Here is a 21320-nt window from a genome sequence, read left to right on the forward strand (position 1 = left end):
GGAGCAGCGATTTGCTGATGCAGTCTCTGTGTGCGTTTGGATTGAGAGCTGGGTTGGGCTCGGTCAGTCCACAGGAGCTGATATATATGTTCTGCCTGTTCAGATCAGAGGCAACGTCGTTTAATCAGTCATCAATCTCCATCCAAGGCCTCTGCTTTGCACCGACACTGACATTAATAGTATTCACCCAGAGTTTGCACCAGATAATTATATTTTTTTAAATAAGTAGTAACAGCATAGTCAAACCATTGAGTGTTAAATGTTTGTGCGTTTCTGCTCTTGTTGAAAGCAAAGTGAAAACCTTTTACATGGTGCAAATACTGAGTTAGCCCGACCTTTAGACTATGTACGTGTGCATATGTATGTTTGTGTGTGTATGTGCAGTTAATCTCTGTTCTCTTCAGGTGTCCAAAGTGTGCCTGGGTGCTCTGTGGGAGTTCTCTTCTCCCCTCCCTTTCCCTCTCTTCTCGCCACCCAGGGGAACATATCTTCTTTTGGTCTTTTTACGTTTTTTATCTGAGCACCACACTCTCTCACAGTACTCTTCTACTCTCTGGGCATCCCCATAGCCAATCAGCTGGAGGAACTCCTTGTACCACAGCCTGGAGTGGGGGCCTGGGACCGAGGATGGCACTAAAGCCCTGGGGCTGATGCTAGGGCCTGGTAGGGGGCCCAAGGGGGGGTGGCATGAAGCTCCAGTTTTCTCTACCTCTCCATCATTAGCTCTGTGGATTGCTGACTCCACCCTCTCCCCTTTCAGCACGTGTAGAGTGATACGTAATAATGTGTGCACGTATCCATGTTCCACTGTCTGGCACACATACACACCAGCATCAGAGGTTCTCACACGTAAGAAAAGCAGCCCGTGGGAGGTCATTATAACCCGCTCATCACCTCGAACCTACACAAAAGAAAAAACAAAACAAAAGAACATTATTACTTTTCTAGTCAGTAGTGTGACCATTATTTAAGGCCTAGCCTAGTGATTTAGAAAACAGCAAAACTGCTGCTGAATTTGCTATTCTCCTAAGAAGAATTTTAATTAAAAAAGGACAAATTAAGTCATTCAATAGTACTTTCTGTACTTAGGGTTCTGCGAGATATATAACTACCAGTTTTTTCATATCTAAATCTCACTGTTTAAGATACAAATATTTAAATTATTATTTATTTGTAATGATTTTCGAAGGTTTTGAGATATCATAAAGAGAAATACTGTATATATTGCTGGAGTGCCAAAACCAGTTCAAGGGAGAACAGATTTTTGTTTGCAGTGCTCAGTGCAATGAAACATTGCATTTGAAAAACAGAAACAATGTCCTCAGGAAAATAAATGTCAATTTTTGCTTCACTGACTGCCAACTAACTGTGGCAGCAGAAGGATCAGCTTAAAGTCAAATCAAAACTATCTGCATGATTAGTGAGACTAGTGAGAGGAAGAATTCGGTATTGGTTTGTAACAGGAGCATATTTTCTAATGTAGTGATAATTTCATGTCATTTGTTCATGTGTTTGTAGTGTAATATGTCTTCTGTATGTTCACGTTTGTATTTCTTAACATATGCTGGAGCATAAAACTCACCTCTTGTTTCTCTCTACCTTTCTGTAAGAACCAGAGGACTTTGGCCTGAAGTGATCGAGGAACGCACTCAAGTAAAGTGCTGTTGCTCTCGACACCGTACACCAGCCTCTCCTCGGCTCTGTGCCATTTTTCATCTGTGAACAAACATACACATACGCATCATAAAAGATTAAAACAAAATGTTCCTGTGCAAGGGAGATGGCAAGGAGCGGATTGTCTGTCACAGTCTACTTCCATTATAAAACCACACTAACCTCACCTCAGCCAACTGCAATGACACCTTAAGAATATCTATATTCAGTCTAGTGCTTCTGAAGAACTGCATCATTTCCTTGCAGTTTACAGTATTCGTCTGAGGACATTTTGAGATACAAATGACTACACACAATCGAGTCCACGCACACACTTCATACCCCCAACACACACTTCATACACTAACCATCAATTTGCATTCCATTGCACAGCTGGACGGCGTTGCCATGACGAACATCCTGCCGTCTGAATCGTCTGCTGAGATGGAAAAAAGGGAAGTAAAGTGATAGTAATTTTGAACATGTGATGACATCGTGAGAGATCAGTAAAAGGAGGGAGAGAAAGAAAGCAAAGAGGGAAAAAGAGAGAGGGGAAAACTGAAAGAGAAAGAAGGGTGGTGATCAAGTGCATACTGAACAGCATTGCATAACACCTGGCTGTCATGTCTCTCAGTGCCTGTGATAATGACTCGGTGGTCTGGCAGTAGAGTGTTGTGAGATTCAGGGCAAGACGCTTTGATGGAACAGAGGTTTACTAGTAAAGGTGTGAACAGCTGATATCACACACAAACACATGTATCTGCAGGGAATAAATACAGGCCCTATCTCAGAGCTGTGTGCTGTTACCTCTTTGTGTAGACTCCAGCAGGGTAGAATCTGGAACAGGTGAGGCCATCCCAAGCACAGTAGGGGTCTCTGGCCAGACAACAATCAGCACATTCTGAGCCATAGAGGTCACACTGATGCAGTCTGATCTGGGCCACACCCACTTCTGACCCCACATACAGCTGTTGCTGTGGACCCAAGAACATGATCCATTGATATAAAGTCAAAATTTAACTGTAATCAAACGTAACATGTACTCTCTGTCATCACCTCATCTAGCAGGGCAACTTAACAAAAGTAGGTTGCAGTACATCTAAATTGTTAATGTCAATGCAAAGTAAAGCATAGTGTAGCAATGTTATCATCTTGTGGCTAAACAACAGAATTGCAGGTATTCAAATGCTCCTCTTACCCTTTTAGGTGATATTATGATCTCTTTTATTGGTGCTGGCACCTGCAAATAGACAACATTTTGCTTGTATTCAACAATGATACTGAAACAGTGTTTCATCAAAAGAGCATAAAGCTGGTATAAAGTTTTATGTCACATGTGCCCTCCCGTCATGAATCTATCCATCCAAAATCAGTTTTGTAATTAAAATGGCAGCTTGAAAATTAGTTTGAAAACTTGAAAATTAGTTTGAAAACTTGAAAACTAGTTTTCAAATGAAACTGCTCTAAGAAAAACGGGTATATTCGTATCACACAATGCATGATTTCCCCTCATGATGTAAATGTAGTGAATCAGTAATTCAGTGCTCTTATGGAGTATGCAGTAAAATGCTGAATTTGTCTGGTTACAAAGTATTTTGCTTTCACATCTTGTAGCTAAGAATAGACTACCTTGAATACTTGCAGCTCTTCCAGCAGCACCTCCTCCATAGTGTCTGTGTCTTTGTTATAGATGGTGATAACTTTCAACACCACTGAGTCATCTGATGAAAAGAAGAAGCACTTGGCATGAATGTTACAATGCTGCTTAGACCAAAATTTGACAGCTAATCACAATTCATATAGTTGCCTTGACATACAAAATTAATTACATGTATTTCCACAATCAATTTCATATTCAAAATTATCTTAGCATGCAACAGGTTTCAGTGCCACCAAATATTTTTTTAAAGTGTGACTGTATGCCATAAAAATGTTATGTCAAGTGTATTAAAAGTTAAAAGCACCTCCTTTAATTTTATTTGACTGGTATACACATTTGTTGCATATATCAAGCTTTTTGCAGTAAATATGAATTATTTGCAGTGTGTATATACCAGTGCCGATGTAGAGGACATGGTAGTGTCCATCCTGGGCTTGGACTCTGTCTACTGCAATCTGGGTCAGCTTTCTCCTGCCTGGCTCTGTCTGCAGCAAAACAGGTCTATGATGCTGGGGAAGGACTGGACGATACATCACAGGATGAGAACGCACAAACCGCAAAACCTCATCAGGAAAGTCCTTAGAGCTGGAGAAGCCACCGCCGTTCACTTTACTGGCACACTGTTAAAGAGATGGTGTGACAGATGCAGAGAGAGTAAAAGAAGAAGCAGTGGCCAAGACAGAGGCAGGTCATTAAATACATTGGCGCTGTCTGCACTGTAGAAAAAAAAGCTGACATGTTTTAGTCTAGCTCAGACTGTGCCTGCATGACCTGCTGATGTAGCTACAACAGTGCTGACATTCACCAGACTGCCCTACATATTCACAACACTGTCCCTCTCAAAGGATGCCTGTCATGGCCACAGACTAAAGGAGAGTGCTGTGAATGCATAATGCTGGGGCATCAAGAAATGAAATCTCATAAATAAGACTTCATTCAGACATTAACACTCACAGATCCAGGTCGTGGGTAGGGGACTCTGTCCTCGTAAGGTGACCAGCGATGCTCAGGTCTCTCTCGGTAGGCAAATGGACCATTAAAAGCTGCTCTGATGTCCTCCATGTGATAGACACACACAGCATAGCCTTTAAACACGGCACTGCAAAGAAGGTTTTATCAGTAATTTGAAGGATAACAAAATTGGGCCAGTATAATGAAATGCTGATGTCATCCTGCATTCACCTTGTTGTGCTGAATAGGCCAAATATTTCTGGGTTTTTCTCATCCTTGTTTCTGAGCACAAAGACATCCTCTGAAAGACAAAATGAAGATTTGATGTTTTTTTAGCCTCACTAGCAGTTTTTTGTATTTGTTTTCTTGAGAACTATTGTCATCGTTAAAATGGTAAACGTTACCTGCTAAAGACGTCAACATGCTAATATTGTTATTTTGAGTGTGTTGTAGCTAATAATGACTTTAGCTTAAAACATGGTTGTGCCTAATTTCATTTTAACATGTATATAGTCATAAAACTTAGTCGACTTTGTACGTGGTGTATGTAGCTACTTTCCCTTGAAGAGAGTCACCAACACTGACTGCTCTGCGTCCCCCCACAGTCTGTCTGCAGGTGTTTAATTTTACTGCTGCTTTCAATGAGTGTGAGAGCACGACTGAACAGGCAAGTGGTTTCTGAGTAATTTATGTTTACGGTCACTAATCTGTGTTCACTTAAACTCCAGCAAAACTGTGCTTGTCTAGTCTTGTTTGTTAAAGTTGTAAGCGATGTGCACATAATTTGAACAAGTAGTAATGGTGACTATTATTCTGAGGTAATAGTCCCGTTACATTAAATGTAATATATTGTGTTGGCTGCACATCAAATGATCTCATGTATTGAGATCTGTTCCTTTATAACTAAATATTTGTTTCCATTACTCCAGGACAGACATACACAGCAACAAAAATCCTTGATTCTGTTTAGACTGGATACTAAAAAGCACACAGTTTAATAATCATAAATCTGATGGCATGCAAAAAAGGTGTCCTCGTTGCCCTACCAAGATCATCAAAGTGTGTGTCAATGCCACTGGGTCCAGCCACAGAGCAAATAAGACGAGTTTTCAGAAAAGAGCTCCATCTATTCACCAGCATTCTCTGTCCTCCCTGGTCGTTCTGAGAGATGAAGGGAGATATATATTGTGACAGCATTGTCTGTACTTTGGCTTTGGCTGGTTTAAGTCCATAAAAGGTGCATATAGTACAGCATTCAAATTTTTACCACACAGACTCGTCCAACGCGGGTATAGACAGCCTTGTTTGTCCCCTCAGCATTCATCTCTCGTTCAGTGAAGAAGAAGTAAACTTTATCGTCATCCCTGTCATCATTGTCTGGAATAACTGCTGACCCCACAAATTTAGGTTCTGTGGAAAGTAGAATTTGTAACAAAAAGGCCTAGAGTGAAACATAAAGTTAGTATGAAGTTAAGAAGTGGAGGTTGTGGACGTGACTAAGTGAAGCAAACAGTATGATTATTATAAGCTGTTAAAATTCATATTCATTTCATGTCTTTTATGGTTATGCAGATCTGGAAAAATAATTTAAGTATTTATTTTCTGAAAACATACTTAGGATGTGTTATCAAATATTTACACTAGACTGTACAGGACATGTGATCATTCTGTAATGTACACCAACCATTGAGTTGTTGCCTGTCATCTCTCTCAGTGCGTGTGAACGTCTGGCTGTTAAGTCGACACAAAGCTCCATCATTCTCCCAGTAGTCAGTGTACAGGCCAATATACAGTTCTCCTCCTAATGTACACACACACACACACACACACACACACACACACACACACACACACACACACACACACACACACACACACACACACACACACACATGCAAACACAAAATCAATTAAAAACTAAATAAGACCTGTTATCAAAACTGCAACCTCATTTACTGTGATTAAAATGCGGGCATGAAAAAGGACCACAAGATGGCAGTATTGAATGCTTAGACGTCAACAAAGTGAGCAAACCTCTCCAAAGTGGAGAGGGATGTTATCTATTAATACCGACTGAAATAAAAACATAAAATGTAGTCTCACAATGTTTGGTGAGCTGATGAGTGATAAGTTTCTTACTGGAGAGTGTAGATGTGCAGGGACTGTTGGGGTCATATGGACAACGTCCTCTGCCACTTGTGATACTTTCCTCTTGAAGAGCAAACCTCCTATCCTGTGAACAACACACACAGGAAAGTACACGGTTCAAAGTTATTCCCAAACAAATATGCATATGCATAAACATAAACGTCACAAGCACACATTCAAAAGATGTACCCATGCAAAGCCTTTAATAACATCCAGACAAACCACAGGAGGTGGAGAGAGAGAGGTAAATTAGAGAGAGGAGTGATCAAAAAGTGATGGATGAGAAGGAACAATGAAGATAGATGAGGGAAGGAGTGATGGATGACCAAATGAAGGACTGTTGTCTGTATAACCAACTCTGCTATGCTCCTATATCACAGTGAGTTAACTACTTACTCTTCTGATCTTGATGCCTTGCACAGCAGGTGGCAGAAACACAGAACCAGATAAACACACACACACACACACACACACACACACACACACACACACACACACACATACACACACACAGACATCAAGTCCCTATAGAATTAACTCATATATTGTGGACCACCACAGTGTTTATGACTGTCACTAGCAGATCAGAGAGGATGTCATTGATTTATGAGAAGAACAGAAACCCCACTGTGCTGTGACTACAACCCTGCGTGACTGTAACAGAAGTCAGCCTCTGGGTTAAACTCATCCATCATATAATGCAAACTACCGAAACGGAAAACAGAAAATATGTAAAATAAAGTTGAAGCAGTGTCACCCTAAATGCAATACTCTGAAATGTGGGGTGCTTTGTATCAAAATGCTTGAACCAGTAGGCATAAATATTCAGTATTTTAGTCAAGGGTTGCTGTGACATATGGCAATAGTATTTTCTATCATAGTTTATTGTTACATATATATTATTCATCTCAGACTCAATGGTAATTCTAGACAAGATGTAATCTCACACAGCATGTGTGAAATTTATGTGACGCAATGCACTGCTTAAAGAGAGATTTGGTTCTATAAACATAAAGCAACCAGCCAAAGCTGATCCAGTTATGAGCATTCCAATGATATGAGTGATGTTTGACTGTGGTTCCTGTTTGAAAGGTGTAACTGGCCTGGTCAGCCTACTGAACCAGTGAAGGAATGCAGGGTGAAAAGGTCTCTTCTCTCCTTTCTCCCTCTAAATTCACAGACCAGATAAATACACACACACACACACACACACACACACACACACACACACACACACACACACACACACACACACACACACACACACACACACACACACACACCTAAGGGCTGCTCAGTGACATCTGGGAAATATGTGTCATACCCTAGACAATCTTGCTCATATACAGTAGATGTATGCAGGTCATTTTGCATGCACTCCAGTATGCACAAACATTCCTGACATACACACTGGAAATGACCTCAGAGTACAGAGACAGAACATTAGTCTTCTCTGTCCTCCATTTCCCTCCTACAGAAAGCAGCACCTGGCCTGTTTTACCTGACCAGTGGTAGCTTTAGCTTTTTATAATAAAAATGAAAACCGTGTGGCAGATAATTTCTTCCCTGCAAGAAAAAAACCAAACCTCCACCCTCTCACCGTATTTTCCAACTCTGCTTCATATCACTCTTTGTTGCTAGGAGGATAAACTCATCTGCAGTAGCATGTGCTAAGAGTTTAAGAGCTCAGGTCACAGCTGTCTACACAACGTTTTCATAATGTAAGAGAATAGAGTGTAGAATGAAAGAGTACAATGTGAAATTTGGCTGTCTGCATAACACATAAATCTCCTAGTCCTTGACAGTGAAAATCTGGTGCATGATAAGACTGCATAATAAGACATTTCCACAGTAGGTGAACAGACCAAAAAGTCAGGTCACTGTGCTGTTTGACTTTGTAAAATATAACTTAAATATTTGGCTGTTAAACCAAATTCAGTCACTCGGACTCACCTGCCCAAAGTGTCCCACCCTGACCAGGGTACAGATGGGGTTAAAAGCTCCTGTTCCACAGACCAGTAAATGGGTCTGGTTGTACTGCTGTAAGACCTTGATGTAATTTGCACACTCCGGCTGTTGGAGGAGATACAGAAATTAAGCAGTGGGTGGGTAGAGTGGGTTGGCAGTGGGGGTGATAGAAGGGTCATGAGGGAGGATTGAGGCCAAGATGGGGTAATGGGAAAATGCCAGGCTTTTACTGCATCATCAATAATACCAATACTTAAGGTTAAACAAAGGTTAATGAGCATAGTGAGATATGTAAATCAAGACATGCTGTCATGCTGACAGTATCTATCTGTATAAGTGATCTGCCCACAGTCTGGAATAAATCAATTATACTATGATATTTGTACATAAAGTTAAATTACATTACCAACTGGGCATTTATGCTTTGCTATTGATAGTAAACCTCAGTCATACTAACGCCCAGATAATAACATATGCAGACATGCTGTCAGTAATATTTTACTGTGCTGTAAAGAGAGTCCCTTACCTTTTCCCTCCCCTTCATCAAACAGTCCTCTATCTGAGATTCAGTACTGGCCCACTGGATCTGACAGGGAGGAAAGACAGTTATATTCCTTTTTACAACAGTATTATTTCATTTTAAACTACAACAAGGAAAACTAAAACATTAACAAAGTTAGTTGAATCATTCATAACTTGACCAAACAATATTGTCTCCTCTGCAGTTTAAGAATATGAGTAAACTTATTGCTCTAATACTTTTGAGGCATATTGTGCCTTGCTTTTTCAGTTTCTAATTTATAAACTCAATCAAAGCACAGTTATATAGCATTTGCATGTATATGTACACACAGACAGACATACACATAAACACCCAGTTTGGCCAGAACCAGCAAAAACAGCTTCTTTCCAAGAGCTGTGAATTCACTCCTCAAACATAAACACACACTACTCTCATGAAAACCACACATACACTAACCTGATGAACAGTACAAGTGCAATACAGTTAGATGGACAAGTGCAATACGATGTACAAGTGCAATAAAGTTAGATGGACAAGTGCAATTTACCTGAGCATTATTTATTATTCATTATTGTGTTACTTATCTGTGCATTATTTATTACTTTAACCTTTATTTATGCCCTTTTATACTGATCTTTGGTGCTGCAAACAAAATGTTGTTGTGTTTTTATATGCAATGACAATATCTATCTATCTATCTATCTATCTATCTATCTATCTATCTATCAATCTATCTATCTATCTATCTATCTATCTATCTATCTATCTATCTATCTATCTATCTATCTATCTATCTATCTATCTATCTATCTATCTATCTATCTATCTATCTATCTATCTATCTATCTATCTATCTATCTATCTATCTATCTATCTATCTATCTATCTATCTATCTATATGTTGCCTCATGGGTGAAATAGATCAATATGTCTCACTACCTGGCAGGCAAGGTGATGAAAGCATGCCTACCTCTCTGTAGTGTGTGTTAACCCGGTCCAGACTTAGGGAGAACAGAGCATTCTTGGCCCCCACATAAAGCCTTTCATGGCCCTCATCCAGCAGCATGGTCTGGGGCTGAAGAGCTGTTCCATGCCCCTGAAACACCCAGGTCCTGTTTAGCTGCCAAAGCTCTGCAGAGATAATAGCACACCAAGATAGAAATTATAACAACACAACAGAGGCACAATATATATTTAGCTAGATAGCAAACAAGAAGCAAGATTAAAATTCACATTTTCAATGGAAACCATATCTTCTTGGCTACCAGCAAGATCTAATTTGACCAAACCTCTACCCCAAGGGATCTCTGACTCTGGTCCACATGCTTAAGTTCCAACTGCTCTCATGGCCAAGGGCACATTGCAACATGTGTTTCTGATTCATCACTTCCCCAGAGAATGGTGGAGAGCAACAGTAGGGTTATCTTTTCATCCCATCTCTGCCTCCCATGTGGCATCTATGCCTCCTCTCGCTCAATTCAGCTACACTTACACAGTGTGTGTCACAGGTTCAGTTATAGACCTACATATTGTTTTTTATCATCACTAAAAATTCATAAATGAGTACATAGCGCAGTTCAAAGCAGCTCTCCCAAATAACATATACCAATAAAATGCTATGAGGACTACTGCTAACCTTTGACATAGCTCAACCATAAAGATACTCCTCAGAATCAGGGTAGAAATGTGATATATGAGTCCTGGGAAAAATGCTGTGATTATTGGGAGAGCCGTTTGATGTACACTGCCTTTTATACCAGGCAGAAGCAGTTTTATCAGACAGGAAATGGACCGTTCTCTTAACGCTACTCCCAGTGAGTCCTCCTTTAGATGATTTGAAATCCTATCAGTTTGCATGTGCATGCACACATGCAAAACTTGATAGAACCTGACAGGCACCGAGTCTATACCTGCTCTCTGTAAACAGGGTTGAGGGTGAAAGATTTAAACTAAATGATGAAGCCCCAGAGGTGTACACTTCCTGTGAGATACACTGGCCTGAAAAAGCTTTCATTAAGGCACAAACGGGTTGGCCTTCATGTCCTTGTAAAAGTAAAAAGCCGGATCTGGAGTGTGTTAGCAGAATTGTTGAAACTTCAGACAGATTTAAGCAGACAAGTAAGGTTTGTGATAAGATTTATTGTGGGCTACTAGCATGGCATGGGCTGTGTTCTCAAATATGTTCTATAACATGCACACCTAATGCCATCCAGGCACTATTCCTGAGCAGACTCCCTTTACATGAAGAAAGGAAAAAAGACTGAGACTGCAATATTTGCAACTACCTCAAACAATGCTGAGGTGTCTCTATATACTGGGATTGCAGGGGGTAATTGTATGATATATTTTTCTAGCATCTGTATATTTTTAGTGATACTTGATCCTCAAGATAGAAGGAGTGAGTGTTTATCCTATTTTGTAGATGACTCATAGCAACAGCATACACTCCACGGAAGGTTTTATTTGTTTAAAATAGGATTAGATATCCACAGTGGAGTGGGTGAGTGTGTATATTTTGTTGCTATTAAGATTTCCACGGTGGAAACAGACGACTGTTTGTTTGAGTAGAATTAGAGCTCGGGTGGTTAGGTGGCAGAGACTGAGGGGATGTGGCAGTGGTGTTCTGCCAGGGCTCAGACATGCTTCCTGTAATTATCTAATCCACACACACTTGGAGTTATCTGTCTTTTTCTCTCACACACACTCATTCTCCTCTATCTCCTCATAGCTTCTGAGTTAAGCTGAAGTTAAATCAAGGACAGAACATTCACGTCCCACTCCAACTTTTCTACAAGTGTTGGACCGGCTCCCAAACAATCAGCTCTTTCTTTATGTGAAGTCAAATCTGCTACCACTTATTTAGCTGACAGAGTTAGATGGCTATTTAAAGTGATAGAGTAAACAGTGTATATACCGAACCTTTTTTCCATCTACTTCTCACTTGTCTTATTTAATAATGATGAGTGGCAGCTGATTCATATGGACACATAAACTCAGCGAGATGCATAGACATGTGTGAGCTCTCTCCCCCAAACACACACAGACACACAAATGCAGATAAGCTTTGTTCTGGGATTAATTACATATATAGAAGGGTAAATATGATATTTGCTTAATTACACATCATTTCATAGCTACTATAAAATGCAGTTGGTGCATCTTCCAATTACACTGACTCACTAAAAATGCTTAGGTGTGCACAATGCTGTTTAAAAGTATCTCCTCTGTTATTATGTGTGCCAATTAAAGACAGTTGCAGCCACTGCTCAGACTGAAAAAGAGAGTGGGGATTTCCGTATTTCCCCTTTCCCCTCCTATGTCTCCCTCTTCTCTGCTCTCCAAGTTTTATCTGCAGTCAGCAAGGGCTCCTTAGCCATCATCGAAGGAGATGAGAGGAGGGGGGGAAGGAGGAGGGGAAGTAGGGTGTTTCTCCATCAGCAACTGAGCCAGGGAGACACATGGCCCTACTGTGATCCCACTTCAAATAGAAAACACAGAGAAAAAGGGCTCCCTCAAGACAGACACTTTCATCGGCTGTCTGAGTAGCGCTGAGAGATGCCTGAGAAGATTTGGTTTGAAATCAAAATAAACTTTATGATCTCCTTTTCATCCATGTATGGAAATACTGTTTTCCTGCACCAGGAAGAACAATGTGTGTGTGTGTGTGTGTGTGTGTGTGTGTGTGTGTGTGTGTGTGTGTGTGTGTGTGTGTGTGTGTGTGTGTGTGTGTGTGTGTGTGTGTGTGTGTGTGTGTGTGTGTGTGTGTGTGTGTGTGCAGTAGCAAGCTACTTTTGATTATAGGTCTCTTTACACCACAGCGGGAAATATTCAGATATAGTTTAGTAAAAAAAACAACAAAAGAAACATGCTAAATGCACATGGGAAATCCTAAAAAAACATTCCTTGGGAAAAATAAAAACACAAATTATATGTGCTAACATAATTTGATCTATTGCCATTACTAAGCATACAATTCATATAATATTAAACTTGTGGTAGGCAGTCTCATATTTCCAGAGAAATAAGCCTATGTTTACACATTGAATAATGGTACTTGTGCTGGAACAGAAACAAAGAGAATTATTGGGGTGGACTGAAGTTAAAGGGGACAGGAATAAGGGCAAAGTCTGTTCTCCTTATGCTGTTGAGGCCAGAACGAGATGGCGAAGCCCCTGGGGGTGGGGGTCAGGAGCTGGAGAACTGGGGTGTTGTGCCATTATTGGTGTACAGCCTTGTGTTCCACAATCCCCTTGTGTAGGGGAGAATGATGTCAGGGAGCGAAATGAAAGCCACATGGTGTCTCCAAGCAGGATGAGAAGAAAGAGAAAGAGCAAAGTCTGTTTCTGTGTTTCTCTGTAATAAAGACAGAGTTCAAGTCTGTAGCCTGATTGATATCATAAATCAGGAGAATACCACAACAACATTTCATGTTTTGATTAGCGACAATAGATACATCTTAATCAAACACTGCAGGCATCCACATACAAATTCAAATGTCATATTTTAAAAGGATTTCCTTTGTTTCCGTGTTACATTATAACTGACATGTAAACAATGTCTATCCCCTTCTGTTCCAAACTACCGCCTCAACTGGTGATTAATATGTTTCCTGAAATTGAGACATTTTCTATCCCAGGATCAAAAGCAAGACTCCCAGGAATCCCTCTACCTTTTTTTAAGGTATAACTTCAGCTACAGTCAAAACACAAACAAAGTGAAATATGCATAAAGCTATGGGTTCCCAAGCTGACAGCTTTAGTGCATTATTATGTGGTTTCAATAATTATTAAGGCAAATGAATGTCATTCATGTTAATACATATTTGGATGAACACAGCCTAATACAAACCTTGGATACAGCTTGAGCTTTGCCATAGAATATATGTGAATACTATAAAATGCCAAGTTCATTGGCTGTGATCTGTCTGGTAAGAACAACCTCCATGGAAGTGGTAGGCTATTGAACAATTCTTCATTGTATAAACAAACTAAATTCATTAAAGCAAATACGCTAATCTGGTGTTTTCACAGTCGTTCTGTAAAGCTGAGATGGATTCCATATTCTGTATGTGTTCTGTAAGCGTTCTCTTACAATCAAACAATGTTAGATATAGCCTAGTAATGACGTCAGAGATCAATCAAAGCTAACAAAACATTTCTTTATTTTACTTCAGTATTTCAAACATTGTGCAATGTGCATGAAGGCCAATACAGTGGGTTAAATATTATTGAACCTCCAGAATATTTGATCTCTTGTTCAAGGGGGACACACTTTGTATCGTTCAATATTTTGAAGTATTTCCACGCAAAGCTGCTGGCAGACATTGTGTTGTATAAGTAATAGTGGAGCCTACAACATGAATTTGATGGGCCAGAAGGAAGTTACTGTAGTAACTTCATTAAGAGTCATGGCACAATTTCATGAGGTCAGAAGTGTATGTGCTTTGAATTGCTTTGAATTCAAGGCGCTTTGTGTTTATTAATTACAGTGTGTTCTACCAGTGCATGCACACAGCTGTTGCATGTGTTTGTTTAAGAAGTAAAACATTTTAAGCATACATATTTATATTTAAACTACATATTTTTCTAAATATATTCCAATATATTCTAAATGTTTGAAAAAATGTGTCATCCCTTTTTCTCGTCATTATATTTATTGAGAAACAGGAAATGGTTTGAAGGTATTGGTATTCCCCGGGAATCCCATTTCCTGGGATTAAACATGCTTCAACCATACATGTATACAGTATGGTCTTGGAGCCCAAATATATAATTTATTGATTCATTATTACTCTCTGTCAAATCATGACACAAGTCATGTCAAAATTTTCACACAGTGTCATTCCACATCATTAAATGTACTTTTTGATAGACATACATTTGCTAACATCCATCCTGTGTAACCTTTCTGTGTCCTGCCTTAGCTTTTTTTTTAATTTGTCATTTCTGAAGTGCTTACTCCACTTGTCATCCTTCATCCTCTTTTTCTCTTGCACAATATTATTGCAACATAGATTAGATTAGATTATTTTATTTTGAATGTGTGAAAGAAGAAAAAAACAAAACAAAAACAAAACAACATGTAAAAAAAAGAAAGCACAATGGTCTCACTGAAAACAGTGAACTTACACCTAACAGAAAACATGATGCAATGCACTGTGAACCCCATCCGAAAGGGAAAGTCTCAGTGGAATTAAATAATCTTTGTGCCTTCTTCTTCTTTTCCCGTGTTACAAACTTAAGTCATCTCATCTCCCTGGTCACTTCACCAGGAAAAGGTCAGAAAGGATATTAGGTTTTCACCAGCTGCCTTCCCCTCTGGAAATCTCATTAATGAACTGGAGAGCACACACTGAGAAAAAGGACACTGAGATGTACAGAGACAAAATGAGAAAGAGGGGGAGAGGTGAGTGTGGAAGGAAGGGAAGGGTAGAGGGGGGAAAATCATCCTTTTTTCATTGCTGACCTAAAAGGTGCCACTATCCCCTCCATTTTCCATTGGTTTGATAGAAAGTATGACTTATGGCCTATGGCCGTGATCCAATGTGGTAAATGTTAATTATAGGCCTCTGCTCATGTAAGTGGAAGAAAGTTAATGGGACACCTCACTTTGCACATTAGCTTTAAGTAGAAAAAATCCCCTCTTCATCTCAGGCCATACTGGTATTCCCCATCTCACCCTCAGAGGAAATTCACCTACAGCAGCATGATTTCAAGGCTGTAAAATATATAGAGAAAGCTTTTTCTTGTCTGGAGAGGAAGGTTTAAAATTACAGCTCAGGTTGGGGGGAAGGGGGTTGTTATACAGTAGCAAGTACTACCTGAGTAATCAGTTTGTTCACACATGTCTGTATCTCATCTATTGTCAGTAAATGTGGAGGAAAAGAAGAAAAAGATGTCTAAGCTTTAGCTGTTGTCCACTATTAGCAAAAGCCTCACCATACTATGTGTGCTTACATTCTTATTCAATCATTTTTAGTACACCTCACATACACTCACATAGTGTGTGTATGTCAGTCTTGAGTGCTTTAAGCCTCTTTTGTTTGAATTTTCTATGAGGTAAATGTTGGGCTTAAATTGGGAAATTTAAGATTATTTATATAAACTGACATATACAGTCAGAACAGCTTAACATCAACGGATGACTTTATTCACTTTTGCCGACCGGCTCAAGAAAAATATTTATATCTTACTAAATGATCAGGACTCTTAAGTAAACATGTCATGGCAGACATGCTTAGGGGATGCATGGTCAATTTAATAATTGTGAAGGAGTCAGGTTTTTTTCCATGTGTTTGCCGTTTCTGCTCTCAAAAATAGTTTTACTAAATTGAAAAAATGTTTTCAGGAGAGACAAGAATGTCTGCAGTAATAACCTGCCAACATGTGTTATTTATCAGGAATGACAGAATCAATTTTAGATGTTTTTAAAAAAAAATGTTTTTATTTCACTGCTTTTTTTGCTGCAAACAGAAGCACAGACACCTAGACTCACCTGGATGAGGACTTTTGTTGCAGAGTTCTACATTTTCGTGAACAGGTTTCTCTGCTGTAAATGTACACTGCCAGAGTAGTTCTGGATAGGTTTCTGTTATAATGTGGGTTGGGTGAAATTAAAATTTTCACTAAAACCAGGTCTACATTATTCTGATTTGTTTGATAACACTGCTGGAGTGAAATGTTGTAAGTGACTTTGGTCTGATTTTGGTCATCATCATTATCATTATTATGAAAATTGCTGCATCACACTCTCAACAGCTCAAGCCAAGCATGATGACAGTGCAGTGAAGTAAGTATGTCTGGCCACCTACCTGCAACCTGCCGTGACTCTGACACGTGCTAGCTGTGCAACAGCTTCATTAGCAGCAGAATTGATGGTTGTTCTAAAAGTAAAGTTCATTTCACTCCACAGGCCTGGAGATTTTGAAGAAGCTTTTGCCAAGAACCTTAGACAGTGCAAATTCAATACTCATAGATGTGTCTCCAAAGGCACACCAATCTTAAACAACAAACAAACAAACAAACATTCTCATTTCAATTCTTTACTGATTGACTATCACCGCAGGGTATTTCTACATATAATGGCCCAGGAATTAAGGAGACTGATTTGCCAAAAGTAATTTAGGCATATTACTATCAAACTGTGCAGCCAAAGATTAGGGTCAATTTTACTCTAAAGACAGCAGAAAGTATATAATTGTTACTCAATATTCCACATGATTTAGGTAACGGTCTTTTGGAACTAGAGTTAAGTGGGGGTATAAGCAAATAAAAAGTATGCCTGGGATGAAAGTGCATCAAATGTATTTGGAAAAAGAATTACTGGTCCAGAAGTCTAGACAAGAAGATTTGGAATAGATGAAAGAGAAGAGAATAGTAATTGCACACCATGTGTGAAGTGTGGCTAACATCAAAGCATGCAGAGATCCATAATGCTTTATAGTAAGGTCATCCTTGAAAAACATTATAACGTGCCCAAAGGAATTCATTTCCAGGAACCAGGAGAAAGTTGATCTGATATTTTATTGAGATTTCTATTGACCCCACACTTGGTATCAGTCCATTTGACAAGAATCAGGTTAAATTTCAGTACTGATATTATAAGTATTTCCTTCCCATTATCAATCTTTATCTCAGAGAGGAGAATCTCTTTTTCCACACTCTTTTGATACAGTACCAGATGTTATGGTAATATTCTCTTTGTCCTAAGGGTGAATAGTTAAAACCACATCCCTCTTCATCTCTGTGAACTGTATCCAAGTCTTTGGCATGTGAAGAATTCACAGTATTCCGCCTGTGCATGTGTGTGTGTTTGTATGAGTTTGTGTGAACTTAAGGGTGTGTAAAAATCTCCGGCAGAGCCCATGAGGCATATATTAAGGCTAAGTTGGTATTCATTCCATAATGATAGGATCCAACTGAAACCTTTTTCATAGCACTAGGTGCTAGCCAGAACATGTATCACAGAGAGAAAGCGAGAGAGAGAGAGAGAGAGAGAGAGAGAGAGAGAGAGAGAGAGAGAGAGAGAGAGAGAGAGAGAGAGAGAGAGAGAGAGAGAGAGAGAAAGAGGGAGAGTGAGAGAGAGAGAGAGAGAGAGAGAGTGTGTCAATCACTGTCGCATCTTTCCCCTCAGGGAATTAATGAACTGGGTGGTACAGTATATGAAGGTCATGATCAAAACAAATATTGATGTGGCATTTATGACTAAACACATCAGCACTCATCTGCTTACTGTTGTTGATAAATGCAATTTGAATTTACCTTAGCTTAAAGTCCAAATCTCTTTTTCTAGTGTTTACTTCCTAGTTTGTCTTCCAATTTCTTATTTTTCATTTCCAATTGTGTCAAACTGTATTTATTTATTTTCTTGTGGCTAACTCATTACATAATGCGAAAAGTTGCGTAGGTAATCCTTACAGTAATTAACACAAAACCCTCCTGACAGATGTAACTCATGAAGCAGACTTGTCAACTCTTATTAAGGACCAACAACGCCGTATTTTTGAGTTATTGACCATCCAAATTCCACACCTATATTCAACCATGACTAACAGGCTTATGTGGAATCATCACCTTCAGTTGCTATAGAGATCAAAGAAACGGTGAGAAGAAAGGCTATGTTTACTCAAGAGTTTTATCTACAAAGATAAAACCCTCATTATTGTCCAAGAGATACACAATAATCAGTCTGCATACCAGTGCATGTACATCCATATCACACACGCCCACACACGTAAACAGGCACACACAAACACTTCTTCTCTCAGACACATACATAACACTATCCATTCCCAAACCCAAATACCTCTTTCATCGTTCCATTACTATGGCATGAGAGAAAGCCACATTGTGGATTCTCAGCCGCTGTGGCCAAAGAACCAAAACAAACTACAAGCAGGCTCCTTGAACATCAACAGTCAATAAAAAAAGTGAGGGCTTCACAGAGCCACCGCAGAGGTTCACCAATCCAACCGTGCATGGTGACTTTCTCTCTCAGGCTAAAACATAAATCTTCCATGACCATCTCATTACATGGTAATGTTAACCTGCGGCTTCTTTTACTCACTCACAGAGGATGCCGCTTCTCTACTAACTCACTGTATTTGCAGTATGATTTGAAGAGAAAGACCATGTCAGAAACTATGTTAAATCCATGTTGATCACAACACATCACAACAACTATCTCTAAGAATACATTTAAATCATTTCAGTGTTACTTACCAAAATGCAAATACTGCCATAAATGTAAAGTAGAAGTCAATTAAAGTGTGACATTCCCTTTGCACTGTTACACCTGTCTTATCCTCAATCTGCCTTGAAGGCACTGAGCAGAGAATGCCAGTTTCTGTTCAGGCTGCATTGACTATTCCTGACAGTTCTACACACTATACTGTAATTACCACCATTACATTGGTGCAATACATTGGACCATTTGAATTGGTGCAGCAAAACAATTTGTTGCCAAACTTTAAAAAATGATAATAATAACATGCAAACATATAAACACACACTAGGTGTTTCTTACCTTTGTGGGAGAGCCGTATCCTTGGGTAAACACTGTGTGCTTTGTGAGCTGTGATCAGCAGAACCGAATACAGCAGCATCAGTGTCAGATACACAGTCCTTATGTACTCTGCCATCCTCATCGAGGCACACACTCCACGTTCATCTACACAGAAAGCCTGCAAGTATGCTCAACATGGGCAGCGAAGTCTATGAAAAGAGAGACAGTCCACAGTTCTTTCTTCTGCAACTCTCTGTAAAATAAGGGATGAGCTTAGGTATAACAATCCAAAATGAGTCTACTTAAAGGTAACAGTCCATTTTCTGATCATCACCACAATGTGGATTAAATGGATGTATTTCTTCTATACAGTCTTTGCTTTCCCCTATAGCAGTCTGCTGAAAGCTGCATCCACCCACTACCTTAGTGGACAGGATAGCTATTATCCTTGTTTGGTTTTAGTAACCAGGGAGAAGAGAAGTCCAGTTGCTACATTCACGCTGCAGTGCCCACTGCTCTCTGTCCATATGTCAGTCCGTCTGTTTGTCTGTCTGTCGATCAGCTCAGATCCACTCTTTCTGATCAGATGAAAGAAAATGAATCCCACAAAGGTGTTATCGCTGCTGATTTAAAAACCTGATTACGTTTGTCTGTTCCAGCAGGCAGGCAGAGCTGGAGATGTATACTGTGTCTTCAGGCTGTGTTCCTCTTCTTGGGTCCACTGGAGCCAGTCATTCACTGGACAGGAGCACAGGGAAAGGCAGAGTGGGAGAGGGGAGGAGTAGAGAGCCTCGTGCCTGGCATGCGGTCTTGCTGCACTGGAGAAGAAAGTGGAGCTCATAACTCTGCTCACGCTCGATCAGTCAGGGAGGATCCAAACCTCAGCTCAAACCTCAGTGACTCAGTTAAGATGATTTCTACCACTGCTACTGATCTGGGCAGAGGACACCTGCCACAGTGTGGTGTGTGTATGTAAGGAAAAGCCTATGTGTATGGTTGATAATGTATTGAGTGTATATCAGTTTGAATGGCTGAAAATTACCTGCTTCCTCCTTGTATTGAGATCTCTTTCTCTCCCTCCCAGGCAGTTAGATTAAGTGTGCTGTGTCTCCCAGGCAGGCTCTGTAAGAAATACCGCCTCTCATGTCACTCTACAGACCACCCCTTGCTTCTCCTCTCCCCTTGCCCTCCTCCTTTTTGCTCCTACCTACCGCTGCATCAACATGCACTCAAGCCAAGGTTTTCAGCCTCTTAACTATGGCGCTTCTTTCATTTTCAATGATTGTCCTCTTTGTGTTTGTTTCCATGTAGACAGTCATTATCGCTGTTACCATGGATTTTCATGTGCAAGGTTTCTTTAATGGCAGTTTCTTCTCCTTGCCCATTTAATCTCTCCTTCTGTTTATCTTATTCCCATCTCTCTCACACTGCTCAGTTCTGTGAATTGCAGTAATAAGTGTGTCCATGTGTCCAGCACTTCTTGCTTATACCATTTCTCATTTTTGACATTCTTTCTCATTATCTGCCACTGTATTCTGTTATCACTAAATTAGTGTCTGTCTCTTCTTGCGGTAGTGTTTGTTGATTTCAGACATTATCAGTATTATGTAAAATATTCACGATGAGCTTATTAATAAGCAGTCTTGCACTGCATCTTTGTAGTTGTTTTGTTTTGTCTCAAGGCCCACAGCTTTCTGTCTGATTAGAAAATGTGTGCACACACACGCACGCACACACGCACACACACACACACACACACACAAATGTCCAAGATGTGACAGGAATCATTTTTAAATTTGCACACATCCCACAGGAAAGTCCCACAGGCGTCCAGTTACCGGAGCAGAGTGTCGTCTGTCTCCTGTAAAGCTCTCTGGAATACATCTGTTTCGCTCTGTCTCTTTCTCAAGGCTC

At 39.8% G+C, this 21320-nt stretch overlaps 1 protein-coding gene across 1 annotated transcript; it reads right to left on the reverse strand.

Moving 5' to 3' along the window:
- Positions 1-400: 400 nt before the first annotated feature.
- sema3e (sema domain, immunoglobulin domain (Ig), short basic domain, secreted, (semaphorin) 3E) lies at positions 401-19542 on the reverse strand. The gene is made up of 17 exons (XM_062420155.1): positions 19428-19542; positions 9874-10034; positions 8907-8966; positions 8366-8485; positions 6404-6497; positions 5949-6065; positions 5532-5674; positions 5311-5425; positions 4496-4565; positions 4268-4412; positions 3708-3933; positions 3283-3374; positions 2852-2893; positions 2461-2627; positions 2022-2092; positions 1583-1716; positions 401-901 (listed from the first exon to the last, which is right to left on the reverse strand). The coding sequence occupies exons 1-17, from the start codon at positions 19540-19542 to the stop codon at positions 401-403; spliced, it is 2373 nt and encodes a 790-aa protein (XP_062276139.1).
- Between the last annotated feature and the right edge of the window lie 1778 nt (positions 19543-21320).

This window comes from Scomber scombrus, chromosome 6 (assembly GCF_963691925.1).
Source record: "Scomber scombrus chromosome 6, fScoSco1.1, whole genome shotgun sequence".
NCBI classification, from domain to species: domain Eukaryota; kingdom Metazoa; phylum Chordata; class Actinopteri; order Scombriformes; family Scombridae; genus Scomber; species Scomber scombrus.

Coding starts and splice junctions, on each gene's coding strand:
- sema3e (XM_062420155.1), bottom strand. CDS start 19,542: ATGGCAGAGTACATAAGGACTGTGTATCTGACACTGATGCTGCTGTAT. Junction 10,035..19,427: donor GATACGGCTCTCCCACAAAG/GTAAGAAACACC, acceptor TTATCTCTGCAG/AGCTTTGGCAGCTAAACAGG. Junction 3,375..3,707: donor TGTCCTCTACATCGGCACTG/GTATATACACAC, acceptor TCTTTTCATCAG/ATGACTCAGTGGTGTTGAAA.